The sequence below is a fragment of the Cinclus cinclus genome, chromosome 1, assembly GCF_963662255.1.
Source record: "Cinclus cinclus chromosome 1, bCinCin1.1, whole genome shotgun sequence".
Lineage (NCBI taxonomy): Eukaryota > Metazoa > Chordata > Aves > Passeriformes > Cinclidae > Cinclus > Cinclus cinclus.
Genome location: NC_085046.1, coordinates 133,659,897 through 133,686,978, shown reverse-complemented (window position 1 = coordinate 133,686,978; position 27,082 = coordinate 133,659,897). Strand labels below are relative to the sequence as shown.

General features: G+C 37.5%; 1 protein-coding gene across 4 annotated transcripts in view; it reads right to left on the bottom strand.

Moving 5' to 3' along the window:
- Nucleotides 1-284: 284 nt before the first annotated feature.
- OXR1 (oxidation resistance 1) overlaps nucleotides 285-27,082 on the bottom strand; it is a 64,725-nt gene continuing 37,927 nt past the window's right edge. Inside the window, exons 1-7 of one of the 4 annotated variants that reach the window (XM_062491232.1) lie at nucleotides 25,553-25,696; nucleotides 16,219-16,299; nucleotides 12,838-12,963; nucleotides 10,549-10,701; nucleotides 4,867-4,962; nucleotides 4,213-4,286; nucleotides 302-3,503 (exon numbers count right to left, since the gene is read on the bottom strand). In XM_062491232.1, coding sequence (XP_062347216.1) covers nucleotides 3,368-3,503; nucleotides 4,213-4,286; nucleotides 4,867-4,962; nucleotides 10,549-10,701; nucleotides 12,838-12,963; nucleotides 16,219-16,299; nucleotides 25,553-25,618 — 732 coding nt within the window. In that variant the 5' untranslated portion in view covers nucleotides 25,619-25,696 and the 3' untranslated portion in view covers nucleotides 302-3,367. Of the gene's footprint in view, nucleotides 3,504-4,212; nucleotides 4,287-4,866; nucleotides 4,963-10,548; nucleotides 10,702-12,837; nucleotides 12,964-16,218; nucleotides 16,300-25,552; nucleotides 25,697-27,082 lie in introns of those variants that run through there. The other 3 variants (XM_062491215.1, XM_062491241.1, XM_062491224.1) reach the window with 3 other exon arrangements.

The window sequence follows — 27,082 nt, the reverse complement described above, 5'->3', positions numbered from 1 at the left end:
AGAGAAAAACTACGATTGCAAAGCTTGTAAGGTAAGCAGGACAGTGGAAAGCAGAGCTGGCACTGGCATTTCTGCAGTGAGACAGCCAGCAGGAGTGGCTTGCACTTGGTTTGCATATACAACACCAAGTGTACACCACTCCATCAGCTGGACAATTCCTTTCTCGGCTCCAGAAGCACAGTGTAGTGCTCTATTATTTCAGTAGCATGTACTCTTAAGAGGAGGTTTGTTCCCTTAATTGAGCTCCAAACTGCAGTGACAACAGTAAAATATCCTCATGACATCTGTCCTTTTATTAAGTGAGAACATAAAAGTGAGATTTAACATTCAAATAGTCAATGCACAATGCAAGATCATTATTTTTTTATTTGGAGCTGAAGGAATAGCCAGTGTTCTTACTCATCTTCCAAGCGCAAATTTTATGCAGACATTCTAATTTCTGTACCAAAGAAATAACTCTAATGCAATATAAACAGGTGAGTGGGAAGATGCAAGCACAAGCAGTATGTCATAAATTATGACCTTTTTGCAGATTGCACAAAAGCCGTAACTAATACAGACAGGATTTAGAGCCAAGAGATCTTACTTGCAGAATGCCACGTTTGGATCCCAGGTACCCAAATAAAACATCAAATTACTCAGTGAATCCATCCAAGTACTGTGTGCTGAGACACAGTCTTCTGGCAGCAAACTCCAGATAATGGGTCTCATAAGTCTTCAGTGAATGTCAAACCCCAATGCTTTACAATCACAGAAACAAACCGTGCCAGGAAGATGGAAATGAATTGTACTGCAGAAAAAGGATAATGAATTGAAGGCAGAGGGGACATCAGGACAGTGCCTTTTATGTGTGTCATACAGAAATTACTTCTGGTAATAAAATTCATCGTCTTGTTTAAATAGACATATGCTACTTTCTACAGATCCCTTACACAGCCAGTTGCTTCACCAAGTGTTGCCACAGTCACTTATGCTTTACATCAAATGTCCTTCTATTCCTTAACTAACTTAGCACTTTGGAAGCATGATTGCTACTGTACTGCTTACTAAACACCATCTTTGACTTCCACTTTTTTGCTTCCTATTTGCTTTTCGGAGGCTGGTCCAACACTTGGAAACATTCAGCGACTAAAGATATTTGTGCGCTTTCATTTAATTCTTAAAAGTATAATTCTTAAAATTCTTCACACCACCCTCTAAAAAAACTAAAATATGCTTTATTTGCAATATGAGCTCAGGATAGAGACTCTGCAGTTGAAATAATGATTTTGTCAGCAAGGATGATCTCAGACTTTGCCCCTCTCCCTCTTCAAAATGGTCAAAGATCTATTTCATTCCCATTGTTTCCCACTGGGCTTTAAAAAGTCTCAGAAATGCCAAAAAAGATGAGAAAATGCATCCTATACATTCAGTTGTTAAATGAACAGCAAAAAATGGCATTTGTGCTTCCACAAACTCCACCTTCTAAATAAACTCCAACTCAATTTTATTTTTACATATATTTAGATTTATTTGCTATACATCACTGTGAGCTTATAGTACTGGAAATCCATCACAGGATTTTTTTTTTGTTGTAATAATCAGTTGTAACTCCACGAAGACAATAATACTGCTGTGGAAGACCAAAGGGGAGAAAAGCCATTTCAATTTATTTACAGTTCCTTTTTTTGTAAACATTTACTCTACACATTGTACTAAGTTCTAATAAGGATAAAGAGATATACATAGAGACAGGAAACAAAGCCCTGTTTTTCTATTCATATTGAGCATTAGCATATTATAGAAGAAACATCTGCCCTTTCTTGTTACCATAGCAATAAGCTGTCTTCAAATAAGTTTTTTTAACTTTCCAGAAATGTAAATATTTTGAAATATACAACTACATCTATGTAAGCCAACCCACTTGGCTTTTATTCCATTTCTAGAATAATTTAAAGTGCTATAAGCAACCCGTCGATCAACACTTTTCTATAATAACAAAACTACTTTAAACATTAATTTACAAGAAAATATACAATGTTTGTCTGAAATAGCTGAAATTTCAGCACAAAGTCAGTCACTGTCACACTTAACAGCAATTTTTTTGTTTTTTGTTTTTTTTTTTGTTTTTTGGTTTTTTTTTTTGCAGAACATAGAATAAAAGCTTTGAAACAAACAGTTTTGAGATCTGTTATTGCCACAATGGCTTATCAAGTTTCCTACAAAAGTGGACAAGAGCTACTGGAACTGTATTCTAGCCTGTCATTTATTTTTTGAGGTCACATGACAGTAAATTTGCATATTCCACAAGTCTACTGAATTACAATATTGTCTACCTATGATACATGATGTCATTTTAATCAGAGCTGGTGCTAATTGTAAATTTACAACATAGACCCACTCAAAAACATCACAAATAATATTTTTCTTTGGACAGGAATAAGCTATATTCTTGGAGCTGATGTGCTACACGGCTACAACAGTATAACAGTATATATCTGACACTTTATGTTGAAGAAAGATGCATCTGTTTCTGTACTTTTAATGCCCCACTATAGCTACAAATTGTTCACTGAGTTTTACTTGCTTTAGCCTTTTAATTTTTTGGAACTATCATATTCTTACATTCACTTGCTATTTTGTAGTCTTTGCCACTTAGCTCAATATTGTCAGTATTTGTCCCAAACCTGCGGATCATTAACAGCATGTGCAAAGCACTCTTTAAATACAATCAGCATGCAGCTACAACACATATTAACTGACTTTTTTCTACACATGAACAAGAAACAAGACAAGTGGCACTGGTGACTTTGGATATCTTCTAACTACAGCAGGTGTGTACTGGGATGCATTAAGAAGGAATGCTCAGCTTCTCACCCATTTGTGGCACCACTTGAATAACCCATCATGGGTCTGGACCAAGCTCTGCAGTGCTGCTGCCAAATACCCACACGCAGCTTTCTCAGAGGTTCACAGAGGGCAACTTCATTCATAGACATAATTTGAATACAAAAATAATATTCAATGAAGCAGCCCCCTAGCAGGATTGCAGGAAAGGTGTGTGTGGGAAACCTGGGAGGCAACAGTAATACAGATAAGAAAATTTTGCAGGCCACAAGATGCAAAGTAACTAATGTTAACTTTTAGTCCACAAGATCAATATTTTGTAAAAGAGTCTACAGCTTAGAAAAAGTATGATAGTATATTACAGATGCAAGAGCATGAAAGAGCTATTTAAAAATAAAAACTAACGGCCACACTGAAAAATTAGAAAAAAAAAACCAAAAAAACCAGATAAGTAAAATACATTATATTGCTCCTAGGGATTTTTAAGCTGCACTGATTCATGTCAGGTTTGGGACAATAACCTGTAGAAATAGCGAAATACTTATTCAAAAGCCCATATTTCTATGTCTTGAATAGTGAAGTCTTCTCGCTTAGAAAGAGTGTGATTCCCAAATGTTTTGCATGAATGACTTCTTCCGTGGTAGAGATCACCATCAAGCCAAAGAGCAAACTCTCCTCTGCAAGACAATGTATTAAAGCAAAAAACAGTAAGCATTGAATCTATCAATGTACTTTTCATTCAAGATTTAGAAATTATAAGGAATTAAATAATTACTTTAACACAAAAGTACCTCATTGCTGTTAATAAATTTATGCTACATTGATTTAATTTTTTTTTTACTATTTATTATTAATTTGGGAGATTCCCTTTTGCAGAGACTCGGAAATAAGCTAATTAGAATTCCTTGGTTTTCAGCCTCTTCATTTTTATTAATGAGATGACAAATAGCGCTTTTATATCTAAAGAGAATGCTGATAACAAATAAGGAAAACATTCCAGAAGCATATGCATGGGTGGGAAAAAACACAACAAGATGACGTATGATTTCTTCAGACCCTGGCATGTTTTGGGATGGTTCAGTTTCAATTCAGGCCTCTTCTAGTTACACAATTTTCACATTTACATTTTTCCACAATCATATCTTTTGAATACAGGAAGACACACACAGAAGTCAAGCATGGAAGGCATTGAAGGGCTGACACTTTATGTCACACTGTGGGGAAGACAGACCTCCTGTTTAAGTTTTGTCAGCATTGGAAGCTAAATATTAAAGTTTCTTGGCTGGTAACTGTTGAGTCCTGAGCTACCAAACTGAAGTCAACTCCAATTTTTCTTTTCAAAGGTGCCCAGACAAGTATTTTTAACAGATTCTAATTGTAACTTACCCTCCTCCACCAAAAGCAAGAGAGTCCATGTCTCCTTTAATGAAGAACATGTTGTCTCCTGTCCACTTAAAAACCTAAGAAGAAAAAAAAAAACAAAAAACAAAAACAGACTAGCAAGTAAAAATACCTGAACTTTTCTTTTGGGCAAAAGGGAAACCAACCATCAGTAAAGACAGTCTGTAGGTGGCTAGAGGCCAGTTTAATAAAGTTGACACAGAAAATTCAGGACACAGATAGCTGCAGACAAAAAATTCTCTGAGGTCTTAAGCTAATTAAAATAGCTTTCATTCAAACCAGGTCATCTTTGAGCACCAAAACTCCTACAGAATTAAAAATACCAAGAAAACATGCCCCTCAAAAGGATGTAGTTTGTGAATTTTCAGAAAGACACCTGGAAGAATTTAAACAGTAGAAAAATCTTCGGTATAATTAAAGAGTCAGGTTGAATGCAAACACTACCAATTTTTGTAATGCAAACCGACTCACCAGGCACTTAAAGATTCCATGAAAAAATTAATGTGATGACTTTCTTTGGGCCAACTTGTAACATTTTTCAGATTTACAGTCAAATTTATTCCTTAAGTATTTTAAGGTCATGCACTTGCAGTGGTGGTGTGGAAGGGAGCAAAAGCATACAAAGTCATTACTACTTACCTCAAAATCTGGAGAAAAAGTGAACATAAAGGTCTCCCCAGTGCCATAAAAGCCATCACTCACTTTAAACGGTTCAGATGCTAGTGCACCAAAAACCTGTATCAAAAATACATCAGAGCAAGAAAAACTTCAGAGAAACTACACAGAATTCAAGAATCTAATGATAGTAACTAATAAATCAGGTTATAAATACTGTCAATTTGAAATTCACTCCATGAATTTCACTGTACCATGATTCTGAGCATATTGAGATAGGATATTGTGCTTTCTGGTACAACAGAACGTAAGAGCACTCCTCCTCAAAAATAAGTGAGCATAGTAAGAAAAAAAATTGAATATATAAAAACTGAACTCAAAACTCTCAAAAGCATTGTGTACATATTTAAAATTTCTCACGTAACTCCTATTTCACTTCACAAGGCTATTTTCATCAAGTTCCCAGCTGAAGCAGAGGTATTTTCCATGCAATTTACTAATTCCAGTCCAGATATCAGGTAAACCCTGGTTACCCTGTCTTACAAACAGAGACAAATTTTAACAGAAGGACAGGATGCCCTCCAGAGGGACGTGAACAAATTTGAGAACTTGTCCTGTGTGAACCTCATGAAGTTCAGCAAATCCAAGTGCAAGGTCCCGTACCTGGGTCAGGGCAATCTCCAACTTAATTATAGACCTGGAGATCAACTCATTGAGAGCAGCCCTGAAGAGAATAACTTAGGAATTCTTATGGATGAAAAGCTGGACATGAGCCAGAATGAGCTCACATTTTGTTGAATTCAAGAATTCTCTTGCAATAAACTCTTATTAATTTTTAAAAAGTATGCACAACAAACAATTTGATGCAGGTAATACTACACATTTGAGAAGTCATTGCTTTGGTTCCACTGATAAAGAGCAGACAAGTAGGACTCATATACCACATTTTCTTTAGTCACAGTACTTAGAGAAACTTCCTCATATTGCTACTACTTTATTTCTTTTTATTACCTTTCTTAAGAACAAAATGTCACTATACTGATAATATATTTTACTCATGTAAAAGTGGTTCGTTTACAACAGTGGAAAGAATTACCTTTAAACATATATGTGATCAATGCTTATAATCTAAAAATCTGATTCTCTAGAGCAATTTTTAAACTCACTTGACAAGGGGATGAAATGAAGTTTCAGAATCAGCTAAAGGGGCTCACTTTTCAGATACCTGTATCAGATTCAGACAAACTGTTAAAGAGCAAATTCAGTCTAAAGACGTGAAGATCCACGAACTGAGATGCATGTTTCCATAGACTTATTTTAATGCAAGTTCACAGGAAAACTGGCCCAAACTTTTTTTGCAGAGGTATTATTTCATTCAACATCTAGGATCCACCACTGGGAAGATTTCTTTATTATTCCAGGGTCTCAATGTCAAGAACGTGCTTAAGACAGAAAGAAACCACTATATTTTTGCTATTGGAGAAATCAGGCCAAAATAAATGAATTGTGTGTTTTCCTGCTTGTTTCCAGAGCATGCCATTTCCCCTCGCTATATATTTTTAATTCAAGGCTTGAGATGAGTCTCTATTGTTATCAATACCTACAGTTTGTTACGCTTTTCTTTTTTAGCCCATTACGGTTAGATGGACTCATGGGAATTTCAACTTCAAGACAGTATTTAATGTTCAGCTGATCTTTACTGCCTGTAGTTCCACTACATGTAACGGTTAAGGTTAGAATTTAAAGATGAGTCAGAAAGAACTTATAATTGCTGTAGTAATTTATGCCTATTTCATACTGTCTTTGCACATGTAAACTCTAAAAAGCAGGATAGATGAGACACTTTCCCTTATGTTATTTCAAGCATCTGGATCTGTAGACTAGACTTCAGAAAACTGGCTGTTAACTTTACTCTGGCAAACATTTTGTGACCTTAGACTGTACTTGGGATATGCAGATAAGTAAACTTAAATACAGCATTTTTAGCATAAAAATCCATACTGAATTCAAATTTAGTTTCATCAATGAATATAACAAAATGGACTGGTGAAATACATAATATTCCATATTTAAATAGCAACAAGCATGTTTTCAAGCAATGGGAACCCTTGCAATTATTTCTTAGTCCTCTAACTATTTGAGTCTCTGTAACCTAGCTTCTTTTAAGGGCTCAAGTCATTCTTTGAATAACTCTGCAGCAGTTCTGATAGCTAAACTACATTTAAGTAGTTATGACATGCCTTCAGATAAACATCCTTAGGGCTCACACTAAATCTAGTAAACAAATGTACGTAAAAAAGAAGTAAATGTAAGATGTCATTAACAACAGACATTCCTTGAGAGGAATTAACCTTATGTTAAAGTAACAAACAGCTTTGTCAAACCTAAACTATCTCAGTTCAGCCTCGACACAGGTGTAAACTTCCCACACAACACTTTTATTCCAGTGTTTGTCTTGGATCCTCGGAGGGATGTTATCTGTATACCCAGTAAAACACAAAACTAGTACATTCTAACTATGTAGAAAACCTTACCTATTTTACTTTAGAGACTCTGAAGCTTTACTTCTAATTATGGAATAAATTAAGCTATTAAGAACCTCAGACAGTCTCCCATATAATTCCCTACTCAATGGAGAACTGATTCTGAAGCTATTAGGTTGACTCAGTTTTGTCCAGTTGAGCTTTTGATTACCCTCAGGAATCAGGATTTGATAATCTCTCTATGTTCTATATGCTTCAATCTGAGTCTTGCAAAATCACCTCTTTGCTAAAGAAACAATTGAAGAATAAGACTTTACAGAAGAAGTGCAATTTGCTTACCAACAGTTATTTTAGTTCTTGAGAAGTGATGTCCCTAGGATTTTTCCATGAGATCTGATTTTTGTGGCTAGTTGTTAGGGTGGATAACTAAAATTCCCATGTCCTAGGTTCCATGTCTCACACTTCTGTGGTGAATACAATCTGAAGAATAACCTTTTGTAAAACTAGACAGTCCTTGAAGTGGTTAAGTGCATTAATCCCATTTCTAGACCACTACTTTAGTGACTTATGTTCAGGAATCAAGTGCCAATTTAATTTTAAATGGCTATCAGGTTCACTTACAAAAGCACATACCAGTAGACACACAATCCATAACAATTGTAATGACCCAAGTATAGATTTCATGGACATCTTTATTAAAGAATCTCCTAGAATTGACTGGAGCAGACAATTTAGGTGGCTTTAGATTCTAAATTCCAACTAGGCATTGCTCAGCTTTTGTAAAAGTTTGCAAAAGTTCAGTGGTTTTGCTAGGTTTTTTTCCTCTGTTTTTTTAAACAGCTATTTAAATAAAATTATTAATTGATCTGAAAAAGAAAGCAAGATTGGAAAATGTTTTTGAAAATTCAATAGGGTGAGGGTTAGGAGCCTTTAATGGAACATTATGCAATGTTACAAGGCACACTAGCTCCTTACTCAACCTATTATCAACATAAAAAAAAGTCTTCATAAACAGGGACAACAAAGAAACATATCTCAGGGGAAGCAGCCCAGGAAAGAAATTCATTCTAGTTTAAAAGAAAAGTGCCTCAACCAAGGATATGGCAATTCCAGTATCTTTCATAAACATTGAAGATACAAAGTGAGCAGAACAATGAATAGCAAAGAGGACTGAGCAGGTATGCTCAGCAAACGTCAATAAACTATCTGGTCATAATTCTGTCATTTTTCAAAATGGCTGAATCTCATTTAGGATTTCTCTGAACTAGAATCTTAGAAAATGGGCAGTGATCTTGGAGCGTAGGGTAGGAATAACCACCTGGTCTCTTAAAACACATTTTTGGAGGGCATATGCAGAATTTATCTTAGCATACTGCTAGTGGACTATTCCTGGACATATTATCCTATAAAGTACTTAAGAGTTTTTCAGTCCTGGAAAGCAATTTTAAAGGACTATCTGCCAGGAAGATACAAGACATTAAAAACAAATTAATTTCTTCAAAAAAAATCAGTAGCTTCACGAATAAATAAATTACATATACTAATTATCAAAGAGCATAGCTGGTTACCATTGTCTTATTTTTCATGATTGCAGATCCTTGCATGAAGAAGAGAAAGACCGTGCTGAATTTCCATATGTTTTGAATGGATAGTGTAAATTAATTTTCTGCTGTCAAATGCAGACGTTTGTCATCAATAACACGAGAGAGCTACTGAAAACACCACTCCCACTACATTGTTGAAGGACTGAGCATGTAAAACTCATCTGAACCATTCTTCCTGCATATGCTGCTCACTGAATAGACATGGATTTCTCCCACTCTTGTGTGGAACCTAGGTAAGATTTGGCATATGCTCGAAAACTCAGTTCAGTGACTACTTGACCCAGAATTCCAAGGCATGCTTTCATACGTATTACTAGGAATAAGGCCGTAAGCTGAGATTCACCAAGGTTTATTTCACAAAAAAAATAAATATGTTCTATCTAGGAACTCCATGTTTTGACAGGGCAACCGTGATACTTTTTGAACATACAAGCCAAGATGCTCATACACAGAAAGTGTATGAATTAATTCCTTCAGCAACAGACAATACTACATAACAGTGGCAGGACAGCCCCATGGGAAAAAGGACATTTTTTTCTAGGACAGATAATCAGTAGGTATAGGAAGCAGGTATATCTTGCTAATTTATCCTGAGAAGCTAATAAGTGAATTAGAGAAGTCACCTAAGTACATTTATGAGACTGATGAGTCTGCTGAGACATCTCAAATCAATTCAATAGTTTTTGTCTCCAATATTAAAAGGTAAATGAAGAAAAATCTTTGTAAAGAACTTCTGGGAAAGAGTGTGCTACTAGTGGAGAGTTAGAGGGGATCTCTCTTTTTAGGGATCCCTGGGGTAGGAAACAGTGAAAAAATCAAGTTGTTACTTGAATAAGAAAAGATACCCTTCATTTACTGTTTACAGATCCCCTGAATGAGACCACGCTTCCTGAAAATAAAAACTGTGGTTACCAAACTGGGGGAGGTAAGTGGACAGAATGCTACAGTGGTGTTTTTTTATGGTGGTTCTGGCAATTTTTCATGACAGCAGTAACATGTTTCCACAAGCAAACACAGGAGTTGCAGAAAAAGAATCAAGAAGTTTCACACTGCCTGCAGTGTTCACCTGTTACTAGGTTATTCAAGAGAGGATGTTTGCTATTCAAATGGTGAGATGCAAGCCACTTCCTGAAATTCATAACCTAGTAAAAGAAAAACCAAGCACAACTGCAGAGGCTCAAAGAACAAGTTAATAATGTAACAAAGGCAGTGCAGTTCTTGAAAGAGGTTGGCTGCAGCCACAGAATATACCAAAAAGCACTAGCCACAGCTAACAACATTCCAACTCAACACCTTCCAGCACAGGGAAGTTTTAAAACATGAGAAATACAGTTTCTAAGTTCATTAAATAAATTTAAATTAAATTAATTGGCTATTACCAGACTCTTGCATTACAACAGCTAACATCATTAAAATAGTTCCTAGACATGTAGTACATTGGACAAGTGCTGAAGAGTGAAACATTTCTAAGGAGAAAATGTACTTAATACAGAAAAGGGTAACTTGCTTGATACATACAATTTTATCTCCTATGATGGACTGAAGCATCAGCTATTCCTTTATACTCCTCAAACATTTTTCTTGATGGGTCCCCTACTGCCACGCAAATATTTTCCTACCTGTCCATCACTGTCTTTGATGACCAACAGCACAGGTGTGTCTAATCCCATCATTGTCCGATACAAAGTCTTCAAGCTCATGCCATGCTTTGCAGTACTGTAGACAAGAGTCCATGGGTAGCCAATAGTCCGTGGTGGAAGAGACTTTGTGAGCTATTAACAGGAAGATTACAACCCTTTATTTAATATATGTCTTATATTTAAGAATGTATTGCACATAAATGAAAGCAGATTATATTCTGCTCAACCATTTTTACATGGCCTTAAAACCTAAGAACTAAACCTTGGTTTCACATGTGTATTTTCTGCTTTTGGTCACTCAAGTAGGTTTCTTTTCCTTCCTCTACTAGTAACATAAAGAAGAATGATTTATCAGCTAAAGAACATGCATTTGTTAAGGTCTCTTAAAGGTTTATAATTATTCTTGCATAACAATATTTCACGTCCCACCAATGTCTTAGTATTGAGTAGGTAGATCACACAAGTCAGCAGGTAAAAAGCTGAAATGTAAACGCTGCTTGTTGCCCTGTTCTTGTGCTTTTTAATCCAAAACTTCAATTAACACATTTGTAATGAAATCACTTTGGACTGGACAGCAAGAACTGCAGCATTTTCACTGATGTTTTCAAGAAAGAATGAAAGTAGGGTAAAGACAGACAAGAGTCCATCTGAATATATGGTATATTCTATTCAAAATGAAGATATGAAAAAAAGCAATATTTTATCTACGAATCGTCCTCTGCTTCAACACTTGTGTATGGTGCCAGATGGGATCCACTCAAAGAGACAAAGCTGGCAGACATGCTCACTGAGCCACTTCCCACCATTAACCAGTATTCCAGGACAACTGGGGATGTTCTGGTTAGCAAATGTGGCGTCCATTTATTTACAAGATGGGCTGTAGGGAGGATTCCAGGAACTACAGGCCTGTCAGACCTGAGTGCCTAGGAAAGTCATGAAACGGGTTACCCTGAGTGCCATCTCACAGCACTTACAGGAAAACCAGGGGATCAGGCCCAGCCAGGGTGGGCTCATGAGAGGTAGGTCCTGCTTAGCAAACCTGATTTCCCTATGACAAGGTGACCTGCTCAGTTGATGAGGGAAAGGCTGTGAATATTGTCCACCTGGACTTCAGTAAAGCCTTTGACAATATTTCCTACAGCACTCTCCTGGAGAAAACTGGCTGCTCATGGCTTAGACAAGTGCACTGTCTGCTGGGTAAAAAAACTGGCTGGATGATCAGGCCCAGAGTATGGTGGTGAATGGTGGTTAAAGTTAAATCCACTTTGTGGCCAGTCACTTGTGGTATTCCCCAGGGCTCAGGACTAGGGCCAGTCTTGTTTCATGTTTTTACTAATGAACTGGATGAGAGGATGAAGTGCATCCTTAGTCTGTTTGCAGATTACAACAAGCTGGGCAAAAGTGTTGATCTGCTGGAGGGTATGTAGGCTCTGCAGAGGGATCCGGAGAGGCTGGATTGCTGGGCCACAGCCAACAGTACAAGGTTCAATAAGGCTAAGTGGCAGGTCCTGCACTTGTGTCACAAAAAGCCCCTGTAGCACTACAGGGAGAACAGCACCTGGAAAGAGGAAAAGGACCTAAGGGTGCTGCTTTACAGACAGCTGCACATAAGAGTGTGTGCCCAGGTGGCCAAGAATGGAATCATGATTTGTTCTCCTGTACTGAGCACTCGTGAGGCCACACCTTGAGTACCGTGCGCTGTTCTGGGCCCCTCAATAAAAGAAAAACATTGAGATGCTGGTGTGGGTCCAAAGAAGGGCATTGAAGCTGGTGAAGGGTCTGGAGAGGACTGAGGGAGCAGGGGTTAAGCCTGAGGAAAAGGAGGCTCTGAGGGACCTCATCACTCCCTAAAACTACCTGAAAGTAGGTTGTAACAGTCAGTCTTTTCTCCCAAAACAAGAAAAGAAAATGTTCTCAAGTTGAGCCACCAGAGGTCTGGATTGGATCTTAGGAATAATTTCTTCAGTGAAAGAGCTGTCAAGCATTGGAACAGGGTACCCAGGGAAGTGGCTGAATTACCATCCCTGTTGAAATATTTCAAGGCGGCATAAGATGTGGCACTTAGGGAAGGGGTTTAGTGATGGACTTGGCAGTGCTGAGGTAACAGCTAGACTCTGTGGTCTTAGCCATCTTTTCTAATATATGCAGTTTATTTTCTTCCATTTAATATCACAAAAGGTCTTTTTACTGGTGTGTTTTACACTACAGCCATAGCTTTTGTGATAAATTAATGTGCAAGAGTAAAAAGTGATATATCTATGTCCATACCTTTTCAATTTGTTCTGGCTGTAGTAATTCACTTGGATCACTAAGATTTGGCCGGAATGCTTCAGGCTCCAGGTCTGTTTTGATATTTGTTGCCTGTTTTGAATTGGTGTCTTCTCTTGTTGTTATCTACGAAAAGAATAGCAAGAAAATAAGTATATGCCATCCTATTAGCAGACAAGATAAAACTTCACTGGTTTAAAGTCATGCAGTTATCAATTATGCAAATCCTTTGGAAGTTTAGAAATCCAATAGATTTGATCAGACAGATTTCCACTGTTTCTCATAGAAAACTGGTACACAGCTATATAACAATAACTTGGAGACATCTACTCAGAAGAAAGCTATGGTTTTATGTTAAAACAACAAACAATTCTCATACACAGCTGCAGGGCTTCAAATCCTTTTCAGAAGATACCTTAAAAAGTTCTTGAATTTTAATGACATAGAATTCTAAGTGTAATTTAAAAAATCAGAGAGGAAAGGAATTTAAAACTTCAGCACTGACATTTCTCAATAGCTTCTGAATTAATACTCTTTTAGAGTTCTTCAGAAATTTTTCAGACATGCAGTAGACATCTGGGAAGACTGCTGCCATATATTTTGAGCAAGCCATTTGAATGGAGCCTTAGGAATAGTGCTGCACCATAAGCTGATCTGTTGGAGTACTTACAGGAATCAAAGAAGAAAGAATTGAGAGGATGGAATGGGAAAGCAACAATCATACTTAAGTTGCATAGTGAGCACTGAGGTCTGGCAAAGATTCACTGTGCAGAAGATGGCAGAGGCCACAAAATTCCCCATCAGATGTAGCTCACAACAGCTTCTTACCCCAGTCAACACTCACTGGCACTTCCAAGTTAAAGTGCCATATTTTGATAACTAGAATAGCCGCGATCCAAACAGATTTCCATCTATAAATCCAGCTTCAGGGATATTTGAAACTCACTAGGAACAGTGAAATCTGACAGAGCAGTAGGACAAAGTGAGGAAGTTAGTAAGATAAGCCACTGCAGCAAGACTTACTAAAAATATTGAGAGGAAAAGAAATCTTAACAAGATTAAGTACATCGGAAAAATTTATCAGCTTAAACCAAGTTTCACTAAAAGCCAGACTGTCCAAATGAAAACCTGAATCCTGAAAATTTCAAGAAAATATCCACCAAATCCAGTTTGCCACATCCCTCATACTTCAAACATACAGGATACAACTGCAATATTTCACAATATCACCATGGTAAACCTTGCCAAGCTTTTGTGAACTTCCTTAGTTAATTCAAAAAAAAGCCAAATCAAAGAAAATTCTGAAATACAGATAGGAATATTTAAAAAAAAATACAGCCACCTGAGGAAAAAAAAGGACACCTCGTTCATCTCCCTCAAGAACTATGAAAAAAAGTTCCTATCACAAACTCTTGTTACTTAAAAACAGGTTTATAAAGTCAACATATCAAAGTATATTCATAAAGTAACTCCATTACAAAATTAATTCTAAACCCAAGAAAAGGTGTGCTTAAACTGAGTATCAAGCAAGAAAAAATTCGAAGCTTTCCTTTTTTCAATGGAAGGTAAAATAATTCTAACATAGACTAAACACTAATTTCCATAACACAACAAAAATGCAATTATCCATATAATTGTTGTTTTCATGTAGAAAAACATAACTTGCAGGCTGCTTTACAGAGTGCTATCTCCAAAATGTTATTTCATAGTCCAAGTATTTTGCACCTTAAATGCTTTACATCCATCATATTACTGCTTCAGCTCCAGAGAAGTTCAGCACTGTTCAACTATAGAGCAGAAAGTTTTTTCACTTGTTATTCTTTAATTCTGATTAAAGATCACCATGCAAAACATGATGGTCTTGATATACTGATACATATATATATGGTCTGAATAATTTGGATTCAAGTGGTGTGAGGAACTGAGTTTCTTGGTTTAGAGCTTTTGGGGGATTGGGGTACTTTTTTTGGATAGATTTTTTTTTTCCTTATTATTAATGTAAAGCAGTTTTCTTCTAGGAATAACACTGCTTTGTAGAAGCAGTCAAAGAGTATCTGCTCAAAAGAATCTGAGACAAAGCACTCTAGCTTCAAAATTTTCGTATTTATTTCCCATCAAAGTTGGACAGAGCAGACTGATTGATATTCAGATTCCAGGGGCTTCCACAATTGGTAAATGACACACAGTCAACACCACATTTGAGACCACAACTCTAAAATGGCCTCAGAGCAGAGTTCATAGTCCATCACATCAGATTTTTCTAGTCAGCCTAAACCTTCAGTTTGAGCATATCAGGTGAAAGGTTTTTGGAAAGAGCTCCTAGACCTCCAGAATATTAATACAGGGATTCTCCACCACCACTTGCCTGAACAGAATAGCTCTGTTCTCAAGCAGGAATTATTTTTTTTTGGGGCAAGATTTCTGACTTTCCTATAACAGTGCAGCTTTTGGGTTCAAGGTTCATGCTCATTATAGATCTATGTAACTGTACTATTTACAAAACATTTCAAAGTGATTAATTACTGATTATTAAACAAACAGAAATATCAGAGCTAAGAAAATGTTTACTTATGTGTAATTAAGTAATATATTTAAAAAGCCAAGATCAAATAAAAAAACAGAAAAAAAATTAAACTTTCAGCAGCTAAGTACTAGAGAAAAACAAAATACTCAATGCTTCTAAGGGAATATAAGCTATGCTTCTACCAGTAAGGCGTGTATGATGTGCACAGCAGCTAACAATTTTGTAACTCTCAAACAACTATGGAACACCTAAAGAGAATGCAAATATTGGTTTCAATCCATATCCACAGACCTTCAAAAATTCAAACTGATCTCAATGTACTGTTTTGTGTCTATATGTATGACCTTTGCCATGTTGAACTGCCTCAGTTACCTACTTTTATAATGGGAAAAATACTCACCTATTTCAGAGAAGTTGTGAAGTGTCATACTTGCCATGTACTGTGAGATTCTTGATGAAAGATTCCTATATAAAATTAAACACCCATGCAACAAGGTTTTGGATTCTTCACCTGTTTTGCATTCTTTTTAGGGAAGCTTCTAACACAACACACCAGTCTAAAGTAGAAGTTAAAACGCAACACTGCAAGTCAAGCAGTACTGAGAACAAATTTTCAAATTCTAACAGAAAATTCCCATGAGAAAAAGGTGGAAGTTGTAATTCCATCACAAAATTATTGATTCCATCATAGAATTGCACAATTAAATACAACCAAAACAAAGGAATTTTCTGCTGGATCCTTGTAGTGCTGTAGACAAGACAAACCCACTGAGTGCAGGACTTGCCCTGGTCCAAGACACTACAAAGAAAGATGTTTTAGTATCTGGAGATGGGGTTTAAACTACTGAAGAGGGCACCTGGAGACGTCTGCAGAGTGTGCGCAGTTCTTCGCTATTTAGAGCATCGATCCTGCGGTGATACTCAGCCACTGACACTACCTGAATATGGAGACAGGAAGACAATAATTCCACTGACAGTAGAAGAAAAGTAAAAAGGTATGAAAGAAAAAACTGGAGGAGAGTAATGAAAGGAAAATGCGCAATGACAACAAACAAGAAGGGCCAAAAGATGTTTTTGTTTCTGCAAGGACAGTGCACATGTAGGTGATTTTACACATATGAGTAAACACAGCAAGATTACAAAATAAACACTACGGGCACTAGCAGTCAGATATCTCACTGATCTAGGATGAATAAAGAACTGATGTAGGAGTGCATAAAGTTTCCAGTATCAAGATGCTAAATGAAAAGTCAATCTGAGTTACATGCCTTAACCCAAACTCCTCAGCCCAAGGTCCTCTCAAACATTCTTTACACTCAATGAATCCTGTGAACCTGGTTTGCTTTCCTAAATGAGGACTAGAAGCAAATCTCAGGCTTCTCAGTAAGCTCTAACTCTTGTGTCTGGCAGTGAAGATAAAGACAATGCAGCAGGACTACAGTTTAATAACATCCCAATACCACCCAACAATTTCTTTATCCTGGACTTTCTATTCCCCTCCAAAGCTTTTGGAGTTGCTCATCTGTCAATGCATTCACTTCAAATGGCATCTCCACTTTGGCAGGAGGTATACGGCCAGAAAGTCTTTAGTCAGAAAGCTCTAGAACATGCTGCTCTGGTGCAACAAGCTGGCTAAAGGACTACAACAGTCATTTTGATGTAACTAGAGCAAATAATGTGATTTTGAGAACAACTCAAAATCATCATTGGTATGAAAGCATCTTAAAACAGCTGGTGGAGAGATTAAATGGATGTCCCATGTAGTAAGAGCATATTAAAAACTTCTAGAGCCTACCACAGTGCAAAGGAAGACAACCACAAGTCCAGCAGCTCCCCATCTACCTGTCCCTACTACAAGGAGTTTGGCCAGATACTCGCCACTGTCCTGAGTACAGAGCCCTCACTCATGCATGATTGGCTCTTGAGCAGCGATGTTTCACTCTACCCCATGCAACTGCAAGGCAAGGAAAAAGGAATACTTGTGACATCCAGCTTTATTACTGAATAATCTGTAATTACTAGCACTCGATTTATTTCCATTATTTTTCTACTGTTCTCTTAAAACAGATCATGAATATTGTTGTAAATTGCATTATTGGCTTGTGCATTCTCAGAGTCAAATAGCTATATATAAAGCTTTAACAGTATTCCACTCAAACATGCGACAGTGTAGTTTTATCCTTTCATTTACTGTGACACTTCATTGCAAATTTACACTGTTCACAACAGCAACCTATGAACATAATCCTGAAAAGCAGCAATGTGAAGACCCTTTAGCTTTATTGCTTCTTTAAGATACACCCTACCACATGTGAGGCAGCAGGTAACTTACAACAGGCTGTAAATATGTGGTAACTCAAGGAGATTCCTGAGGGGGAAAAAAAAAAATCTCAAAATTCCTGACAACATTATATAGTTGTTGTTTCATATAGTGGAAATATAGACAGTTTTATGGGCACTGCCATCTTGTCTTCAACCTCTCAAATGCATACTTGTCTTGCACCTGTGAATTGCTTATCAGCTTTTTAGCTCAGATCAACCTTTTCATAGGCCATGGCAATGCCTTATTTTTCTTGCTTGAGAGAGACACGAATACCTATCCAAGTGTATACAATATAATAGCTTCTTGGCATGCTGAACTTGTTGCACACTGTTACATTCCATTTGTTTTGAGAACAAAAGCCTGCATAATGTCAGACCATTGGTATGCAATGACAAACATCATAAATAGCATGTCATAGAATGTCAAACTAGCCACAGGAAATTTAAAGGAAAAGGACCCACGCTCTCAAACCCTGAATTTATTTTAAGTATACAGTCCATACTAAATACACAGTTCATACTAAGTTCTGTGAGTAAACCAGGATACAGTCTCAAATTTATCCACTCATCACTGAACTAGGCTTCAAAGGATTATGTTAAGATACTTCACCAGATGCAGCACCTGCCCTTCTATATAATGTCCGTGGTTTAGGCCAACATGCTTTATTCTTGCTTTGCAGTGGACAGGACTATGTACTTCTTGATTAAATGAGCTACAGAATCTCGAAGTCACATATGTCTAAGCTTACTAGCAACTACCTTCAATTCATTCAGGAATTGAGATATATCTTGCAAACAGACAACATTTTGTCACTGCCAGGCTCAAAAACACTGTTTTGAAATGTTAGTAGTAATATTAGTTTATTCTTCCTTATAGCCTGGTTCAATCAATAGTCTGCTTACAGTATTTCCTCTTCCATCAAGATATCCTCATGTTCCTTCCTTGTAGTCCTATTAATCTTCTAGTCTACTTCACCATGCTAAATAAACCACTGTTTTCCTTCCATTGCCTGCCCTACTCCCTTGGCAACTCCCCCATCCATCAGCTGCTTTTTTGGTCACCTACTTCTACCTTATTCTACATTGAACTTTGATTCTCAAACGCAGAACAGTCTTCTATACAGTATGAGAAATACCTAGAAAGCAAGACGTTCATTAATAAAAGGTAGATGCAGACTCCTATTCATGATACTGGACTGTAGTTTTCCGTACAAAATGCTTGCTTAAAATAAAATTCTTCCATTGAAGTATGGAGGTGAAGGTCTACCCATATGAGTTTTCTACGCGCTTTATTTTCTATGCTCTCTTTACTATGCTGTATCAGCATCCAGTTTCCTGGATAACCAAAGCTAATTTTTGAGGATTGGGAAATGTTCCTGAAGGACACTGTTCTCTCTCTAGTTGTTTTCTGCTTTAAAAAGCACGTAGGAAAAGGTAAAAACAGCTTAACTTCTTAAGGTTAATCTGGGCACTGGTTGGAATAGAGCAAAACAAGTAATGTTTGCAGCCTGGATTGTTAGTGTATTTTAGGACAAAAAAGGTTCTGCTTAGGGACTTGAAACTATCTACTGCAGATGATACAGCACTGGGAGGATCTGTTGATTCTCTTGAAGGCAGGGAGGCCCTGCAGAGAGACCTCAGCAAACCAGAGGACTAGGCAATCACCAACCACATGTAACAACAAGGGACAGTGCAGGATTCTGCTCCTGGGATGCAACAACCCAGGATGTAGGTACAGACTGGGGAATGAGAGACTGAGTGCCATGGAAAGGGCCCTGGGGGTCCTGGGCCATGGAAAGTTGGATACAAGTCAGCAGTGCCCTGGCAGCCAGGAGGACCAGCCCTGTCCTGGGGACATCAGGCACAGCATCACAGCCAGGCAAGGGAGGGATTGTCCTGCTCTGCTCTGAGGCACCTCCACCTCCAGTACTGGGGCAGTTTTGGGTGACACAGTACAAGAAAGATATTAAACTATTAGAGAACACCCAAATGAGAGCAACGAAGATGCTGAAGGGTTTTGAGGGGAAGATCTATGAGGAGAGGCTGAGGTCACTTGGTCTGTTCAGCCTGGCGGAATCTGAGGAGAGACATCACTGCAGTTACAGCTTCCTCATGAAGGGAAAAGGAGGGGCAGGAACTGATCCCTGCTCTGTGGTGAGCAGTGACAGGACCCAAGGGAATGGCCTGAAGCTGTGTCAGGGGAGGTTTAGTTTGGATATTGGAAAAAGGTGGTATCAGAAGGTGGCTGGACACTGGAACAGTCTCCCCAGGGAAGTGGTCACAGGACCAAGCCTGAAAGAGTTCAAGACATGTCTGAACAATTTTCTCAGGCAAATGGTGTGACTTTTGGGGATGGTGCTGTGCAGGGCTGGGAGCTGGACTGATGATCCTTGTGGTTCTTTCCAACTCTGCTTATACTGTGATCCCAAGTTTAAAAAGACATGGAATATATCCTCAGAGATCTAATACTACCCATTGTATTCATATTGGCAGCACTGGTGAAAAAACATGGGATGAATTGTATGACTGATGTCATGACTCTTTAACCTTTGACTCTCCACACCATGTATATGCAGTTAACCACTTAGCAAAACACCCAACAGTTTTAGTACTTAATGCTGTAAGTTGAGGGTTTGCATACTGATGATTCAATCAAGAAGCCAGGGATTCTCCTTTTGGAGAAATTCATGTTTCTAAACTTTTTCTAGATATGTCAAAAGTACCTAACTTTCACAAGCTATGCTGGCCCCTTGTAGTGAATAAAAGTGAAGACAAAAATCCAAATATGGAACATTTCTTGTCCTTCAACAACACACATGACAATGCAGTTAAATTTTTTTCATGTTTGATCAGCCCTTTCAGCCACTGCTCATATCATCCTGCTATAGGTAGATTAGGCAGATGTAAAAATAGGTTTTTACACCAGTGAGGGATTTCTGAGTTGAACAAAGCCACAAGTGACACCCTCCCCCCTGCCCCCCCATGCCTGTTTGCTAACAGGGAGGAGCTTTCATTGCTGCCCTCAAAACTAACACAGCTAAGCATTCAGAGCTAAGTAGCTGAAACTGTCTCCTCCAAGAATGGGAGGGTCTTATCAGAGCTGAACAGTGCTTCTGGAAGTTAAGAACAGATAAAGCTTAAGGCAGAAATGGCTTTCAATCGTAAGTTATAGATAACCTCCCTACCAACACAGAATAAAAAACAACCAAGTATTAAGAAAACACAAACTGAACAATTTTAGTTTGAATCTTAACACATAGGTGTAAACTCAGATGAACTGTAAACGTAATGAACATTAATTCTTGAGATTCAAAAATATTTCGGGATATTTAATTGAAGAATAAAAGCCCAATGCAGTTTTCTTACAAAGTTACTTTAGAATCCTTTCCAATAAAAAGGTGCCTATGCGAACTGAATGCTGCTATGAACACTTTAAGAGAAAACACTATTTTTCAGACAAATTTAGTTTCCTCCAGAAAATATTAGATTGCTGGATAGAAGACAATATTGAAGTAGTCTGGTCCATCACATCAAATATGACTGTTTGGGACATATTGATTATATCACAAAAATGCATTAATTCCTGGGGTATACCACACCAGATAAACAGTTGTAAGGTATCATTTGAAAAAACCCAAACCTTAAGACTAATCTAATTTGATAAATTTTCAAAGCATGTGGCTGCAAAGCTATTAATATTGTGTTTTGTGTGGTTTTGAGTCAATTCTGCTCCCTGTCACTCTACCGGTAGCAAGGACAAGAAGGGATGGCAGCTGGCCATTTTATGCAGAGAAGGACCATAGAATGACAGCAGTCTGCTGTTTTGACTGCCACCATGGTTCTTTCTCTCAGTATTTTTAAGCTGTCCCTCTCCAAACTGTTGTGCACACCAGGGTGTTTTCCAGAGCAGGGACAGAAATGCTGAGTAGGTCACATGACAGCAGCATTCTCCCTGTGACCAATATTGTCCCCACAGCTTTGCAGAATGAGCTGTTAAATACCTGCCTCAAAGCGCTCTAAGCCCATAGCAACCGTACCAAGCTGTAATTAACATACACTGAAGATAAACTGAAGTATCTGCAATAACCAGAATAAATGAACTTGAAAAGAATGCAATCAAAGCCTGAAGCACACAAAGTATTACATCAAGTCTGTAGACCTTAATAACAAGCTATTTTTTTAAAGATATGAGAAAACACTCATATGAGACATATGATAATGCCAGCAAGATAACTAAATTTAACATGCAAAACATTAAACAGTTTAGGGTGTTTGTGCAAGGAATTAAGAATTACATTTAAGAAAATAACTTTCTTAACGAGGCAGGCCAGACAACTAATTTTGCCCAAATAAAAAAAGATCTGTAGCACCATGACCAATAAAACCCAGCTCCCTTGCAAAAATATTTAAGGAAGTTTCAGCACTTGCAAGCAGAAAAACCAGAGGTTCAACTGCTGAAACCACAGCACCTGGTACTTGAGTTCAAGCCACCACTACAGGAGAAGGCAGAATGAGCAAGGTTACATCTTGGTTCTTATACTGCCCTGAAAAGATCCTCTAAGGTATGACAAGAAAGCATTAAGCAGGCCTAGAAATACTGAATAACAGCCCAGTATGAAAATAGTTGTGTCCTGCTTTAAGCAGAGAAAGTCAATTAAGGATCAACTTCAGATTCCACAGATCATTGAAAACATACAGGAAAAATATAACCCTTTACTACTCATTTTATTCCTTTAACTTCTAATCAATCAACCTTTTCAAAAACTCCTCTGCTACGCTGACTTTGTCCAAGTAGACTAACACTTCATAATTATTAAAAATGCAAACAATAAAACACCAAATAATTAAATGGAAGAACTATAATCATTGAATAGTTCAGGTTGGAACAGACCTTACAGATCACACAGTGCCAACCCCCTCCCACCAATCATGGGTATGGAACCTTCCAGTATACCAGGTTACTCCAACCCCATCCAGCCTGGCCTTGAACTCTTTGAGGAATGGGAATTCCATAAATTCTGAGAAATCTACTCCGGTGCCTCACCACTCTCATAGTACCTAATCTATACCTTTCCTCCTTCAGATTAAGGCAATTCCCCTTTGTCCTATCACAACACACCCTTGGGAAAAATGCCCCTCCAGCTCTCTTACAAGAGAGCCCCAGTAGGCTCTTCAAGGTGCCACATAAGACCTCCCCAGAGCCTTCTCTCCTCCAGGCTGAACAGTGCCAATTCTTTCAGCCTGTAGTCCTAGCAGAGGTGCCCAGCTGATACCAAAACACGGGGCCCTTGGATCAATTTACTGGCCCTCCTCTGGACTTGTTCTGGTCATGGCAAAAGCACAAACATGATACATAAACCCCCAAATTACCTGGGACAATAGGTATGGCAAATATCTGTCATCACAGAAAGGTTCTAAGCCAAGTGACCTGTATAAGAAAGCACTGGATTTCACTCTGCTTTTTTATTATTGAAATTATATAATTAGTTCACTCTATTACTCTAAAAGCTTAATATGGAAAACTGATTTGAAAATATTTCAGTAGCATTAATGAATTGATGCAGCCTTGCAATTCTGACATCCACAGAGAAATACTAATTTCTCATCTTTCACATGTAAGCCCCTATTATTACACCTTCATAACTGCCAAAGTAATACAGGCATTAGCTTACCAAATAAAGTTAACCAGTAACTCGAATGTCAGAAGCTGTGCAAGTCTCAAACAAATCAAGCCATTAAAACCAACATTTTAATTCTCTTTGCATGCTAGTAACTCGAGAATATAAAAGCCAAGAGCAGTTTTCATTGGTTTTTGTCCCCTTTGGCCATGCCCCCTATCCAAGCTGTGCAAAGCACAGCCAAGCATTCCCAAAGAAGGCAATCCACCTTTTGTTCCCTTGCATTGTCTGATGTCTTTTGTCTGAAATGCTTTAACAGGAAGAACCATTGCCTGCATTCTTGACATTCTAAAAACTTACTGGCATCCCTTGTATTGCCATAAAATAGAGACAGTGAATACCAAACATTTACTAAAATGTGGGAGGCTGACATTACTGGCTTTTTAAAGTGGGAGCATAATACACCAATTAGTCATCAAAATTTTGATTTCTTACCCTGGGAAAGTACCAAACCCTTTCAAGGCTCAGCTCAAATTAACAGTATCATCAGGAAAGTAACAAAGGCCATTCATGTAAACAATCTAAGGCAACTAAGTTGCTTCAATCTAGCATTTTTCTTTTATTGTATCACTTAATTTAGGCCAGCAACTGTTATTTCATGTCAGATGAGCCTTCCTTCAAATTCAGAACAAACATTAATGAGATTCAGTCAGAAACATGTATACTTTATATACTGCCAGTCTCTTCAATATTCTTGCCACTGGTCTTGTGTAACAGAAATAATTAGACCAATACTCCTTCCTTTCTCTAAAAAGATAACACTTGCACATTAGCTTTATGAAGATTAATTGAAGAAAAAATCCCAGCTTGAAGAAAAGAGCTTATCAACATAGCAATATTTTAAAAATAACCCCATCTGCAGATACTTTTGTACCCTCTTTCCAATTTGATTTTTTGCATGTTAAAATGATCTGCTCACTACCTCTCTCACAGCAAAGTTGATTCTTATTCTCACAGAATCTTTTTTAGTTCAAATTGACCTTAAAAGCTGATAGCTATTGTTTTTAATAACATAGACTCTGGCTAAAGTTCAGTATTGATCCTAAGGGAAGCTACTGTAACAAGGGATACTAATACTTTTTTAAACTTCTGTGCAAGTTATAGCTATTTATCTATATATACATGATAAAAACCACATTCTTTGTAAACTGAGCTTCAGATGGTTTTCACACTGCTACAGGGTATGCTAGCATAACATTTCAGTTCACTTAGGTATTATATATCCATTCTACTCCACTACAACAGCGGAAAGTTAACAACACATTTTTTAAGTATTAGGCTCTTATTTAGGATCACACATTTTATAGAACCATTTGTTGCAACAAGTCAATTTCATATTTTGCAAGTATCCTGGCTAAAAATAAAGATTAAAAAATACATAGAAGACAAAGAACAAAAACCTGTTAATAAAGAAAAAATAAAACCCCAACTCAACAGCATCTTGAAAGAAGCATGCTTGAAAACCCATTAAGATGTAATTCTTAAGAATTAGACTCTCCTATCACAAGGAGAGTTTAAATGAAAACTATCTTCCAAATTTACCAGCAGGTAAAAAGCACAATATATCATCAAGATCACTTCTTTGCTATCCTGAAGATGTTTTGCAAGTCTCACTGCAAACCTTTTCCCTTAGATACTACTACGTATTAAACAGTACTACAAAAAGCCTGTTTGCAGAAAACAACACTGAAAAAAACCCAGTTCCTCTCATAAATCTAATAAACTGCAAAGCCCATGTTTTTTGCTCCACTATAAACATGAGAATGGGACTACAGTACTCGTGTCCATGAATTTAGAAGTATTAGCAACCTTTATACGGTTGACTGACTTCTGAGAAGGTAATTGTAAGACAGGAAATTTACACTTCTAATTGTATGTCCATGCAAACTCTTGTTCTTGGTACTTCGCCATAAAGCATCTTTTTTTTTGTTAACAAAAACCGCATTACTCCAAGGGAAAAGAAAGTAAAAAAACCCACCTTAAAACTGCTGAACCCCCTAATGCTCAAAGTAGTTTCTCTCATCTAATGCCAATGGAATACCAGTAATTAGGTTATGTTCCAAAAACAATCAAAATTTGTGACTTAGCATCCTGTTTGCACATTAAAAATTTAAACTTCCAGAAACTGCTCCTGCACCACAAAATTTAAAGACCGCAATAACAGACATGAACATACTACACTTAAAATTACCAGAGTGCATTTACGATTAACTGGCTGGTGCTTTCTTCCCTTCTTCCCATACCAGAGACGAGACATTTCCCTTCCAAAAATAAAATGAGACTAAAAAAAGAAATGAAACAAAAACCACGGTTGAAGGCTGTTTGGAAGCATTCTCTGTACCTGCTGTCAGTTCCAGGCACAGGCAGAGCCCCACAATGCCGTGACAGGATAGTTTGCTGGACGCTCACATTTGACTGACAAGGCAGGGAGCAAATGAGGGAGTGTTCAGCAGGGGGATGTATCGCAAACGATGACGATACACAAGGAGGAAGGCTTCCTGTGCTCAAGGGCGGCTGCAGAGCACTAGTTTGTTAAAAGGCAAAAATATTTAAAGATACAGAACTTAATTTTTCATACACAATGTTGAAGAACACAAAAATAATCCCCAAGAACTGCTTGCAGTATTCTGTTACAAGGTAATGGTTCATAAACAATTTCTACTGGTAAAATGCTTGCATTCAATATTAAACTAATAGTTTGCCTTCCTTATGCTGACCACCTTATATAAACCCTGTCAGTCATTTCTTAGGGTCCAGAAACAGAAGAGTGGTCAGTGAAGATTTAAAATATTAAAATAAGAAAAAAAGGATTTGGGGGGGACCTATTTAAAGCATTTGGAAACTGTGAGCATTTCAGCCTTTTCAGTTTGTAAGCTACAAGAAGAAAATGAATCCTTTATTTATAAGCTAAATTTGCTGTATGGGTTAAACGCTAGTCTCAGTAAAGTATTTTTGGAGTCATGATTATTCTCTCCCTTAGGGATGTTTATTTAAACAGGCATGTGCAATAGTAAAAAGCATGACAGCCCAGTAAGAATCTTCATGTAGTAGCACTTGCAGTCTTTATAACCCACACTCAAAATTAAACGCCTCCCTTCCCCCCTCCAACATCCCCTAAAACAAACAACAACCACCAAAAAGTCTCCAGAGCACCCATGCTCCAAATTCTGTGTGAAAGTAGTAAACTTTCACACAGTTTAACGAAAGTGTGAGGGACAGTAACAGAACATTAAATCATTGTTCACTCAGGCTCTTGCACTGTGATCTAAAAGCCAAGACAACCAAGCAGAGAAAACCAGGATCAAAACTTGTATTTTACTGCAAGCTATGTATTGGAACACCTTGCACTGGAGTCTAACATTCCAATGGATAAAATGTTTTTATTTTCAGTAAAAACTTTTTTGGGAGCTGGCATCTCTAAAAGTAAAAGTGTTCTAACTTATCAGAACTATTAAGGTGGCAAGTGAAAACATTTTTATCACTGGAACATTGAAGATAGTATTTAAGAAATTCAAACATGTAACAATGATTTGACTAAGTATATAGTCAAATGGTGTATGATTACAATAATAAGCCATATGCCTATTTATGCGCTTGAGGTTTTTTTGCTTGCTTTTATTTTTCAATAACAAGTCAACTAATACTACGGGCTAAAACAAGAACAAAAACCAGACACCCTTAAAACTTGTTTCAAATGGGAATTACCATCAACATAAAAATA